This window comes from Hyperolius riggenbachi, chromosome 9 (genome assembly GCF_040937935.1).
Source record: "Hyperolius riggenbachi isolate aHypRig1 chromosome 9, aHypRig1.pri, whole genome shotgun sequence".
Classification (NCBI taxonomy): Eukaryota; Metazoa; Chordata; class Amphibia; order Anura; family Hyperoliidae; genus Hyperolius; species Hyperolius riggenbachi.
This window is the reverse complement of record NC_090654.1, coordinates 90,900,974-90,913,500: the sequence shown is the minus strand read 5'-3', so window position 1 is coordinate 90,913,500 and position 12,527 is coordinate 90,900,974. Positions and strand designations below refer to the sequence as shown.

At 43.5% G+C, this 12,527-nt stretch overlaps 1 protein-coding gene across 3 annotated transcripts in view; it reads right to left on the bottom strand.

Annotated features, from left to right (window-relative positions):
- Window positions 1-487: 487 nt before the first annotated feature.
- Window positions 488-12,527, bottom strand: part of LOC137531663 (uncharacterized) — a 77,619-nt gene continuing 65,579 nt past the window's right edge. For 2 of the 3 annotated variants that reach the window (XM_068251607.1, XM_068251609.1), the window contains 2 exons: window positions 5,006-5,049; window positions 488-640 (listed from right to left, as the gene is read on the bottom strand). In XM_068251607.1, coding sequence (XP_068107708.1) covers window positions 584-640; window positions 5,006-5,049 — 101 coding nt within the window. In that variant the 3' untranslated portion in view covers window positions 488-583. The remainder of the gene's footprint in view (window positions 641-5,005; window positions 5,050-12,527) is intronic. The other variant, XM_068251608.1, reaches the window with a different exon arrangement.

The following is a 12,527-nucleotide window of genomic DNA, read 5'->3' as shown; positions in this document are numbered from 1 at the left end:
CTCTGCTTAGGGAAGGAGGGAGGGAGTTGCTCAGGGAGGAGAGTGAGCCGCCTTTCCATCATCAGGTGCCTGTAGGCATGTGCCTACAGTGCCTTATGGTAAATCCGGCCCTGCTCTAGCCTGAGTCACATGACTGACGTTTTTCTACAATATTCATTCACACATTTTTTAATCATTGATTGTGTATTGTAAAATCTTACCTCACCATGATTTATATTCTGAAAAGTTATCACTGATGCCATCATCTTTACTACTGGCAAGGAGAATCAATGTGGAATGTTTTTTCCACCCTCTGTGAAGGGAGTAGGAACATCACATGATCTCCCAGAGTGCTCTGGGACAGAAGCTGCATAACAGCATAGCCTAGGCTCAACCTCATTGGGAAGGTGGTGATACATACCAATATGCAGCAATATGTAGATATGAGAAGCATTTCCGATGCTGAAATCAGGATAATTAAGATAGAAAAAAAGAGTATCCTGAATGATTTATTATGTCATTATGGTTCCTCTTTATTGGTATTTTATAAACTGTTCCCAGGTTGGTTTGCCTTTAATGTTATAATCTTGTGTCTTGGTCGTGGCTATTCTTGGCCGTGGTAAAGTTCATGAAGATTCAGCTCTGTATAAACAATACTGTCCTACACATAAAAAAAAAAAAAAAACATCATGAGGAACACAAACAATATAGTGTATGAAAATACCCACACACAATAGTACTGACTGATGTGCACTATCGTCATGGCTGGAGGTATCTTGCTCAGTCTTTTCACCCGCAGTTATATCATTTACTGGGATCACATAGGACAGAAGCCAATGTAGCAGAATATCATTGCACTCAAAGAACAGAGCCTTTGAAATTCAAATAAAAATACAATATGTAAAAAAAGACCAGAGCCTTAAGATGCCTATTAACGGTACAATTTACCAAATGCGATCTTTCAATGCAATTTTTACGATCGAATTGTATAGAAAATTTGCCGTTTATGAAGACAATTGATAAGGAACGATTCTTTGGTCGATTGCTAAAAAGGATAAAATCGGTCCTGGAAGTTGAGTTTTATGATCGCATTTGAAGAAAGAATAGTTCAGTAAATGTGAACAATCGATAATTGCCTTCCAATTAGGTACGATCATTCAAATCACATCAAAAGATCGCATTAAGTGAAAAATTGTACTCTGCTTACTTATGATTTTGGGAGGACTAATTATTTTTGGTTTCGACTATTTATGTGAAATGTTTTCTAATTATGTTTTAGTGGCAGACTGCCTAATTATGTTTTTATATTATTATTATTATTATTATTCTGCTGGCACCCTGCCTCATTTTTTTAGTGTTGGTTTGCTTGTTTGTTTTTTATATGGCGGAAACCTTACCTATGGCTTGGATCACATCAGACCGCCAACTGCCTACTGGAGAAGATACTGCATCAAAGTACAAATAATCAGGCACGTGCAGAGGGAGGGGGGCTCTGGATGCCCCAGCACCCCCCCCCCCCACCCCCACCATCCCCATAAAAAGGCCCCTTTGGCTGTAAAAACAAAGTCCCACCCCTTCCTGCTGGAAGCCCCACCCATGCCCGCAGGAAGCTCCTCCCCATCTGGGACACTTTGGAGTAAAGAGGTGCCATACAGAAATCCTATTGTAACCATCCCCACAGCTGTGTAGGAGCAGGTAGTGTCTCTCTGACAGCAGTGACCTCTCCCTCCACCAGCATCCACATTGACCTCTCCCTCAACCTTGCACCCACAGGAACCTCTCCCTCCACCTAGGACCCATACTGACCTCTCCCTCCCCAACATTAGCACTGCAGGGATCCTGCCTCCCGCAGCACCCACACTGACCCCTCCCTCCCCCAGCACCTATATTGACTTTTCCCTCCCCCAGCAGAACCCTTCCTGTCCCCAGCAGTACCCTTCCTGTCCCCAGCAACACTCATAGTGACCTCCTCTGGCACCTAAACTGACCCCTCCCTCCCTCAGCACCCCCAATGACTTCTCCTTCCTGCAGCACCCACACTGACCTCTACTTCTCCCAACATCCACCCTTTTTCTACCTAGCTAGCACTCAGTACTCACGCTCACATGACCTCAAGTACCTGCACCTAGGCCTGACATTGCACCCAGTACTCACACCTGCACACAGCCTCCACATGGCCCTCACTATTCTGCACCAAGCACCCTCCAAACCAGTACCCGCACACAAAGTATCTGCATTCAAAACCCATGTGATGGCCAAAGCCCACCCTTAGCCAGCACCCAATACAGGCATGTCACCAAGTATTCGCACCCATGTTACACGCAGCACGTGCACCTAGCACCCACATGACATCCAGTAATTGCTATCAATCAATCAATCACTTAATCAAACACATGACTAAGTACTTGCAATCAACTCCCGCATGACACTCGATACCCACCCATAGTCAGAAGCAACATGACACTCTGTACTCACACCCAGAACCCACATTGCCCCCAGCATCTGCATTCAGCAGCCACATGACAACCAATACCCCCTAGTCAGAAATGAGGATGGAAGGTCGTTGCGAGGCCCATTTTTTAAATTTGAGCACCCTCTACTTAAGGACCCTCTGCTCTGTCCTGCAAATAATCGTTCCTCACAGGTAGCAAATTCTTTAGTTTTTCATCATCTTTGTAATATGTACAATCACTACCTCCTGCAACAGTTCAACAAATAGTTGAGATGGATGGGGAACACCATCTTAGCCAGACATAGGCACAAACTAAAAAAGGATTAGATAGTGGAGAGATGATGCTTGTGGATTTGAGAACTCACAGAGAAGCATGGGACAGGTTTGACCAGGTGACATATTTGCTGTTCACAGTCAGAGCCGGCACTGACATTAAGGAAAGAGAAACTGTGTCCCAGGGCCCCCAAGCGCTGCCAGGCCCCACAGGCCTCCCACTGACTGTTCCCTGGGGCCCTGCACTGTTTTAGCAGTATTGTAACTCACCTGTCCCGGCACGCTGCTCTGTCCATGCTCCCAGTCTTCATATCCAGTGCTGGCTGGCTCTTCTCCATGACCCGCCACATGTTATTACGTAATGGCAAATGATCGGTCATGGAAAAGAGCCAGTCAGTGCTGAGGATGAAGACGGGGAGAACGGACGGAACAGTGTTCCTGGACAGGTGAGTTACAATACTGTTAAAAACGGTGCAGGGGCCCCAGGGAGCATAGAGTTGAGAGCAAAGAAATTAGGTGGATACAACGACAGTTGGCTTGGGGGATCTGCATAGTGTACTGGTAAGGCTGTTGCCTTTGATGTGCAATTTGACAAGGGTTCAAATCCCTGCTCAAGCCAGTATGTAGAAAAGTAAGGAGCCTTTGGGCAAGGCTCCCTAATGATCGTGGTCAGGTCACCCATGGAGCACACCTCAAAGGATACATCCGGAAATTTAATAACAATAAGATTTACTTACCTGGCGCTATCTCCAGCCCCTGGAAGATTATGTGTCCCTCGCCGCAGCTCTGCTCCAAGCCGGTCTTCTGTGGTCCCCTTTGTAGCAGCCGCTAATTAGGCTTGGTCAGCAGCCTCGGCGAATATGCAGCCCCGCCACTCCTGGTTGCGCTCCCGTGGCCAGAAGCGTTCCGCACAGGAGCAGTACCTAGCTGGGTCAGGGGCTGCTACGGAGGGGACCTTGCGAGACTGGCTTGGAGCAGAGGAGTGGCGAGAGGCATATAGGCTTCCAGGGGCTGCAAGAAGGCCCAGGTAAGTAAATCTGTTTTTTTTTAACATTCCCGGATGTATCCTTTAAGGCTCCATTTACACCTGTAAATTAAAATAGCGATCACAATCGCCTACCGACTCTCATTCACACAAGTATCCCTGCAGGGGGAAGAGCTTCTCTGCTGTTGTAAATCTGTTGCACAATCAGTATACAACAAACACACAAAATAACTATATCAGACATGGGGTTGATGCACCAAAGTGATATTGCTGTGTGCATAAAGTGCACAGCAATATTACCATTACTACTGGCAGCAGTGTACTGTGAGTTACACTACCGTAGTAGCGTAGTCCATGGTACTCGACTAGCATGATCACTGCCACCATTATTAAGGCCCATTATCATAGCAACGCTCACACTACTCAAGTACCGCGGATCGCACTAACACCATAGCTCACAGTAATATTGCTGTGCGCTGTCTGCGTACTGGATTAGTGCATCAACTTACAGTAATGAAGATCCTAATATTATGCAGCCTTACTGTTAATTTATTTTAGAGTTGCACTTTCGCTTATTTTTTTACAAATTAAAGGGAACCAGAGGTGAGAGCGATATGAAGACTGCCATGTTTATTTCTTTGTAAACAATGCCAGTTGCCTGGCAGTCCTGTTGATCTTCTGTCATACATAAGGCTTGATTCACAAAGCGGTGCTAACAGTTAGCACCCTGGTGAAAAGCCCCTTATCACGCCTAAACCCAGTTTAGGCAAGATAAGTTTAGGCGTGATAAGTTTAGGCGTGATAAGTTTAGGCGTGATAAGTTTAGGCGTGATAAGTTTAAGCACCAACTGGGTTAGCACCGCAGTGCACAGCTGATCAAAAGTTTTGTGCTAGCAAAGTCTGGTGCACTTCGCATAGAGTCTAATGGCGCTGCTTTGCGCGCGGGACTTTGCGCGCGATCTAAACTTTTCTAAACGTATCACGCCTAAACTTATCACGCCTAAACTGGCTTTTCACCAGCATGGTGCAATGGTTATCACGCCTAAAGTCTCTAACTGAGTTAGCACCGCTTTGTGAATCAAGCCCATAGTGTCTGAGTCAAAACCCTGGAACAAGTGTATGGCTAATCCAGTAAGAGTTGAGTCAGAGTATCCGATCTGCATATGCTTGTTCAGGTTCTATGGCTAAAAGTATTGAGACACAGGATCAGGAGGACTGCCAGGCAACTGGTATTGTTTAAAAAGAAACAAATATGGCAGCCTCCATATCACTTTCACCTAGGGTTCACTTTAAATATTATTATTATTTGTACATACCTCTTCTTCAGAGCCTTTAATTCTAGAGGTATTTGTTAAATCTCCTGAAAAATATAACCATACAGTAAATGGAATGAAAGGTTTTAGAAGTTAAAAAAAGTCCGTTTTTAAAATATAAATAATTACTTGATGCAACAAAAATTAACTGGTTGAAGGGAACCTGAGATGGGGGGATAGAAAAAAGATATCCATACCTGGGGATTCCTCCAGCCCCCTTCAATCAGATCCGCCCCTCACTACCGTACTCTGCTTTCTCGATCCTCCGTAAGGGCTCCCGTAAGTTTGGCTAGTCGGGGCTTACTGCACATGTTCCACCCCGTCGTGCTCCCGCGGCTAAGGGGTATTCTGTTCCTGTGCATTCCCCGACTGGACAAACTTATGCGATCCGTTACAGAGGATCCAGAAGGTGGAGGACGGCGACGCGGGAGCGATCAGGTCGGAGGGGGCAGGAGGAAGCCCGAGGTATGTATAGATTTTTTCTATCCCCCCCCCCATCTGAGGTACACTTTAAAGGGAATCTGAAGGCAGAGATAATGAAGGTTGCCATATTTATTCCCTATTAAACAATACCAGTTGCCCGGCAGTCCTGCTGGTCATCATTAGTGTCTGAATCACATACCTGAAACAAGCATGCAGCTAAATTTGACATTTTTGTAAGAAACATCGGCATGCTTGTTCAGGGTCTAAAGCTATTCGAAGCAATGGATCAGCAGGACATCTAGGCAACTGGTATTGTTTCAAAGTTATATAAATATGGCAGCCTTCATATCCCTCTTACTTCAGTTGTCCCTTAAAATCATTGCACGTATTATGGAGGGTTGCTGGTTTTTGAAGTATATGAATTATTTTTAAGTTACGGCAGCCTTCTGCTGGTGTTTATGTCACAATCTTAGAGAGAACTTTTTAGTTCTTCTAACGTCATGCCAAATAAATTTCATTTTTGAAACATAAGTTAGTTGTAAGGGCCATTGGAATATGAAGCATGTAACAATGGACAATATGTACATCCTGCACAGCTCACATTTACATTAACATGATATTTTTTACATATTAAGAACACACAATTAGTGTTATGGATTTCTGATAGATTGGACACTCCAACTGTCAGGGTCTACCATACTTCAGAGAGAACTTTTTGAAATAAATCTAAAAATAAATAAGTCCACTACAGTAGTCCTTTAGATTGCTACCATGACAATTAGTGATGAGCACAAAATTCTCATAGACATAATTTTGCATCTAAACTTGCAATTAAAATGCAAACATTTGAAAACAAAATTGCTATGTATGTTAAGCAGATGAAAATAAGGGTGTTAGGGAGCCTCTAACTCATAAAAAACACTTTATTATTATAGCACATATAGATGAAAAATCCCTGTAACCCTCCCATTAAAAGCAAGATCGGCTGTATACATCGCTGAGCTAAACCCTGAGCTAAAGGAGTGCACTCCTAACATAACAAAACAGTTATCTTCAGGGCCCCCTTTGGTAGCGTTTGATTGAGCTCAGTACAATGTACAAGTGATGGTATAGAAGTCCCCAAGCAGCGTGTAAGCTTATGCAGCACTCCAACAGCAAGCAATAGCGTGTAGCAAGCAGAGTTTATGCCTCAGAACACCCCTCTTTAGATGCGTGGCTGTGACTGCCTTACGCATACCCGACCATGCATAGATTACTTTCCGGCTTACGCCGGAACTCACGCGTCCAGGAATGTAGCGGTTAGCTTGGAGGGCGGGTACTGTCGGTGCTGTACAGTTCCCAGCGTGCCCTTGGCGGAAGCACTCTCATGCGCTTGGAAGCGCCGCGTTGCGGTCCTTGCTCGGTCGGGGAGCGGGTGGAGGCAGGTTGTGGAGGCCAGTGGAGACAGCTGATCACATCACTACAGCCCACGTGACGCGTTTCACCCGTATCCGGGTTTCCTCAGACGGAAAAATAAAATCTTCTATGAACTCACCATACTCCTAATGGAATACCTTTGGGTGTCTTCTTTCTAGAATGGGGTCATTTGTGGGGTTCCTATACTGCCCTGGCATTTTAGGGGCCCTAAACCGTGAGGAGTAATCTTGAAACCAAATGTCGCAAAATGACCTGTGAAATCCTAAAGGTACTCATTGGACTTTGGGCCCCTTAGTGCACTTGGGGTGTAAAAAAGTGCCACACATGTGGTACGGCCATACTCAAGAGAAGTAGCATAATGTGTTTTGGGGTGTATTTTTACACATACCCATGCTGGGTGGGAGAAATATTTCTATAAATGACAATTGCTTATTTTTTTTTTTTTACACACAATTGTCCATTTACAGAGAGATTTCTCCCACCCAGCATGGGTATGTGTAAAAATACACCCCAAAACACATTATACTACTTTTCCTGAGTACGGCGGTACCACATGTGTGACACTTTTTTGCAGCCTAGGTGCGCTAAGGGGTCCAACGTCCTATTCACAGGTCATTTTGAGGCATTTGTTTTCTAGACTACTCCTCACGGTTTAGGGCCCCTAAAATGCCAGGGCAGTATAGGAACCCCACAAGTGACCCCATTTTAGAAAGAAGAAACCCCAAGGTATTCCGTTAGGTGTATGGCGAGTTCATAGAACATTTTGCATGCGGCGGTCCTTGCGGGATCAACTTTCCGGCCGCCCCTGTGCAGTGGGCGGTCGGTAAGTGGTTAATAGTTTTTAAACTGTCATTTTTCTGAGTTTAAAAAACATTTTTCCTTTGCAATTTTAAAATAGATTTTCTCAAAAACTACAAGGCCTTTTTGAAAAATAGCATGTATGGGGGCTTTGCAATTTACCGCTAAAGTCGGCACGAAATTATGTGAAAATTACATGAACACAAAATCAATTGAATTTACAAATTGTAATTACGTATGGGCATAATTGCAAAAATGTACGCAAAATTTTGCGTAATCGTACTTAGCTGATTACAATCATCACTAATGACAATGCTGGTATGAGCAGTATGGATAGAGCATAAATAAACCTAAGAGAAACCCGAGAACTTTACCAATATATTATACCAAGTAGAAAAGAAATGCTAGCGCATCTTACCAAGCTGCACCCGACACTGACTGCATAGGGCTATAAAGCCTCTTGAAAGCACAATTGTGCTCATTGCAGCTGATACAAGTGTTATTAGAACTAATGCAACTCGCACTACTAGCAATGGTTGCAAACTTATGCAACTTACTATTGGGGACCTCACCCTTCACATCAGTTCCACATTGCAAAGCACAGCAGCAGGGACGCCGCGTGCAGCACCCAGAGTTACAGACTTCTGTTTTGCTTAACATTTAGTAAAAGGGCTTTTTGGTTCTTTGTAGACCCTTACACACTCCTAGGACTTCTGGGTCACCATGAGCTTGCTGAGTAATCTGTAACTGGGTGTTTCAAGTCCTACCCCATAGAGCCACATTAATCCATGCTATGCACTGATTAGGATCAATCAATCCGAAACAGTCTGTATGCATGTTGGATTATTGTGGCTCTGTATATTTAACAAGCTGACACATCATTGAATTCCAGCGGTTCTGGAGGTGTGGTTAGCGTACAGGGACCACAAGGAACGATTTGCAAATTCAGCAGTGATGCATCATGGGAAACATCATATGCTCACTCCAACTTGAATAATCACGAATACATTCTGCTTTAAGGGAATCTGAAGTGAAAATAAACTTATCCTACCTAATAAAAGCTAAGTGTCGCTGCGTCCAGCAGTTTTGTCCCTGTGTCCCAGGATTTTTGTTACTGTGCATGTGCGCAGTAATGGACAGCTGGGACCAGGGAGCTGGACGGGCGAGCGAGGTGGGCGGGTGCGGGCGAGCGAGGTGGGCGGGTGCGAATGCGCGCATGCGCACTGGCAGCGTCGGCCGTAGACCTAGAACCCGTTTTTAAATGGGCTGGGTCTACTAGTGATATAATGATTGGTATGTGTAATACTGCTAAGAAATAAAACATTATCAGCACAGATATGAGTCTCATATTGTTTCCAGTACAGGAAGTGTTAAGACACTTCAGTTGTTATCTATGCAAAAGAGCTTCTGTGAGCTCTGCGACTTTATAAATTCGTGGACAGCACTGTCTTTTGAAGCACTTATCTCAACTGTCTCTCATTGTTTCTTGTTTGTTTATGGTTTTTCTGCAGAGAAAAGTGCAAAGGGTCAGTGGGTGCTCTGTGAAATCATTTAAAATGCTGAGTGTATTGTGGAAACTGCAATTATTAGAGAATGATGCAGTGTTATAAAAAAACGATATAGCTGAAAATAAAAATATGACACTTTTTTCTTTGCTACTAATGTTCTATTAATTATCCGTGCTACACAACCAATTCATTATCTGATGAGTTTTTTATTCGCTTCAGTATCACTTTAAGAAGGCAAACTTTTGTTTTTTTCTACTTAGTATGATACTTTGCCAATATACTCTTAGGTTTATTTATGACCTGTCAATATTGCTCATACGAGCATTGTTCTGGCAGCAATTTACAAGATTACTTTCCAGTTTTTAACTACTGTCTGACTTAAACTTCATTTCAATTTTTAAATGTATGAATTTTTATTTGTATACCGTATTTGCACTTTTTGCCCACTGCGGTGAGGCTGTGACTTATGAATGTGTGTGATTGAACATTAGAATTTTATATGCATAATAATTGTATGATGATTTTATATAATGTGGGCAATCAATAAATTAAGCTTATACTTAACAGTATATCTTTCTAGTGCTTATTGGGGATCCCATTTGATTCAATAAAAAAATACTTACTTTATTACTTTTGCTATTTTAAATCAATGTCATAATTATTTGTGCATGTGTAAAAAGAAGCTGTATGGCAGCTACAGTAAGGCCGTAGCTACAAATCATGGGGCCCCCCAATGAAACTTTAATTGGCACCCCTTAATGTTCACAACCTTTCCCTTGCCTACCCCGGTGACCCTCACAGCCTGGGGGCCCATCTTACAAGGGTCATAAAACAAATGTGTCCATACACATACAATCCAATCTGACTCAACCCTTCTGGAAAAAAAGCACTTGAAAAAGAGCATGTAGTTCGAAAGTTGTGCTTTCTTGTTGTTGTACAACCGCTTCTATATGTAAATAAATTGTTGAATTTTTTTCCAGAAGGGTTAAGTCCAGATTGGATTGGATGTGTATGGAGCGTTCATGAAAAAAGGGCGCCATGAAAAAAGGGCTGGGCTGGATAACAAAATCTGATAACGATAAACATCGTTATCAAACTTGGTTAACAATAAATACCATTGTAAAAACAGACGGGAAATAACAACGAAAAGATATTAACGTTAATAATTGTTACGTAATTCAACAATATAGCTTAACCAAACCCTACTCTCACACAGAACCCTCCGCTGGTGGTGCCTAAAACTAACCACCCCCCTGGTGGCGCCTAACCCTGACCAACCCCCCCCCCCAGTGGTGCCGAACCCTAAACCCCCCCCCCCCCCGGGGGTGCCTAACCCTAAACCCCCCCTCCGGTGGTGCCTAACCCTAACCACTCCCTTGGTGGTTCCTAACCCTAACCACTCCCTTGGTGGTTCCTAACCCTAACCCCCCCCCCCCCCGGTGGTGCCTAACCCTAACCACTCCCTTGGTGGTTCCTAACCCTAACCACCCCCTCGGTGGTGCCTAACCCTAACCACTCCCTTGGTGGTTCCTAACCCTAACCACCCCCCCCGGTGTTGCCTAAAACTAACAGCCGCGCGGGTGGTGCCTAACCCTAACCACTCCCCCGGGTGTTGCCTAACACTAGCCACTCCCTCTGCAGAAACACCCTTTTCCATATAGAAATGATAATATCTTTGATAACGTAAAATCTGTTCATACAAACAAAATAATATGACAAAAACTATAACGTTGCAAGCTTCTAAAATTATAACATACTTCAAAAACTTTAATGTTCTAATGTTGTTAACGTTTTTGATCGCGGCGCCCTTTTTTCTGCTTTTTCACTGTATTAACGATCATTGCATTAAAGTCTATGGTGGCGCCCTTTTCGTCCACCCTCTGCCTCTTTTTTCCCGCTAACGTGTATGGAAGTTATTACATTGGAGCCTTGATAAACCTCCTACCTTGGTCTGTGACTCCCCGTGACACATTGGGCAAAGTCTTAAAACAAGTGTGGCCAACATGATCTCACACCCATAACAAGGGTAGCCACAAAAATACCTGTTCCGAAGGATGGACCCCTTTATCAGGTAGTATTTGGGGGCCCCTTACAGATCTGGGCCCCCCTGCGGTTGCAGTGCCTGCTCCCCTCGAGTTCAGCTCCGATGCTACAGCGTGTTGTTTATTGCATTTTCACAAGCCGCCCAGCAGGTGTTTTTTCCCCACACGTCTTAAAAAATCAGCTGTAGTGCTTTCACTAAAAATAATCTATGGAGAGCTTTCATACATTCCTATGCTGGAACCTTCACTAAAAGTTTGGGCTTCAAAATAATTAGAGAACATCTTGCTGCTATGTCTGAAAAATACAACCCAGTAATCTGCAGAAGCACCAAGACAGCATTTCACAGAAAGGCCACTTTCTAAAAGAAGTGACAACTTCCTTCCCGCTAGACCTTGACTGAGGTGCGAAATGTTCTTGTTTTAGCACTGACCAACAGAAACGAATACCTGACTGCAATCAGCGGCAAACCTACATCCTGTCATGTGCGTGGGCACCATGTCTAGGTACTTTTCAAAAAGAAAAACTGGGTCATTGAGGTTTCCTGATAAGACCAGATGTTGAAATGAACATGGAAAAGAGAATATATGTGTTGTTTGTGTTGTTAGCCCACTAAGGAAAAGCTGTATTGTTGTATCTTTTCAATACTAAATTCACACCACAATTTAATGAGGCTTGTCTTAAAACAAACCTGAATTCAATATTAAAGGACCACTGTGGCAAAAATCTTAAAATTTAAACTATATATAAACATATACAGATAAAAAGTACATTTCTTCTAGAGTAAAATGAGCCATAAATTACTTCTCTCCTATGTTGCTGTCACTTACAGTAAGTAGTATAAATTTGACACAACTGAGAGGTTTTGGACTCGCCAATCTCCTCATCGGGGATTCTCAGGGTTTTCTTTATTTTCAAAAGCACTTAGTGAATGGCAGTTGCTCTGTCCATTTGCCAAAAAAAGTGTGCAGTGAGCAGGTAGGCTGGCCAGCATCTTTTTATAAATCTTTTTCAGGCAGTCTTTATGAAGAATAAAGGCCAAGAATCCCCTATGGAGAGATGGACTAGCCCAAAACCTGTCGGTAATGTCAGATTTCTACTACCTACTGTAAGTGACAGCAACATAGGAGAGAAGTAATTTATGGCTCATTTTACTCTGGAAGAAACATGCTTCTTAATTGAATGTGTTTACATGTGTCACAGGAGCCCTCAGTGGCTGACCGCCCTTAGCCTTCTAAACAGTGCCAGCGCACAGATCGTGCGAACTCTGGTCGCAGTCAATGCGCAGGAACCGTTAGAATTAGCCGCAGACAACTCAGAAGGGAGCCTGTGAGTCACGG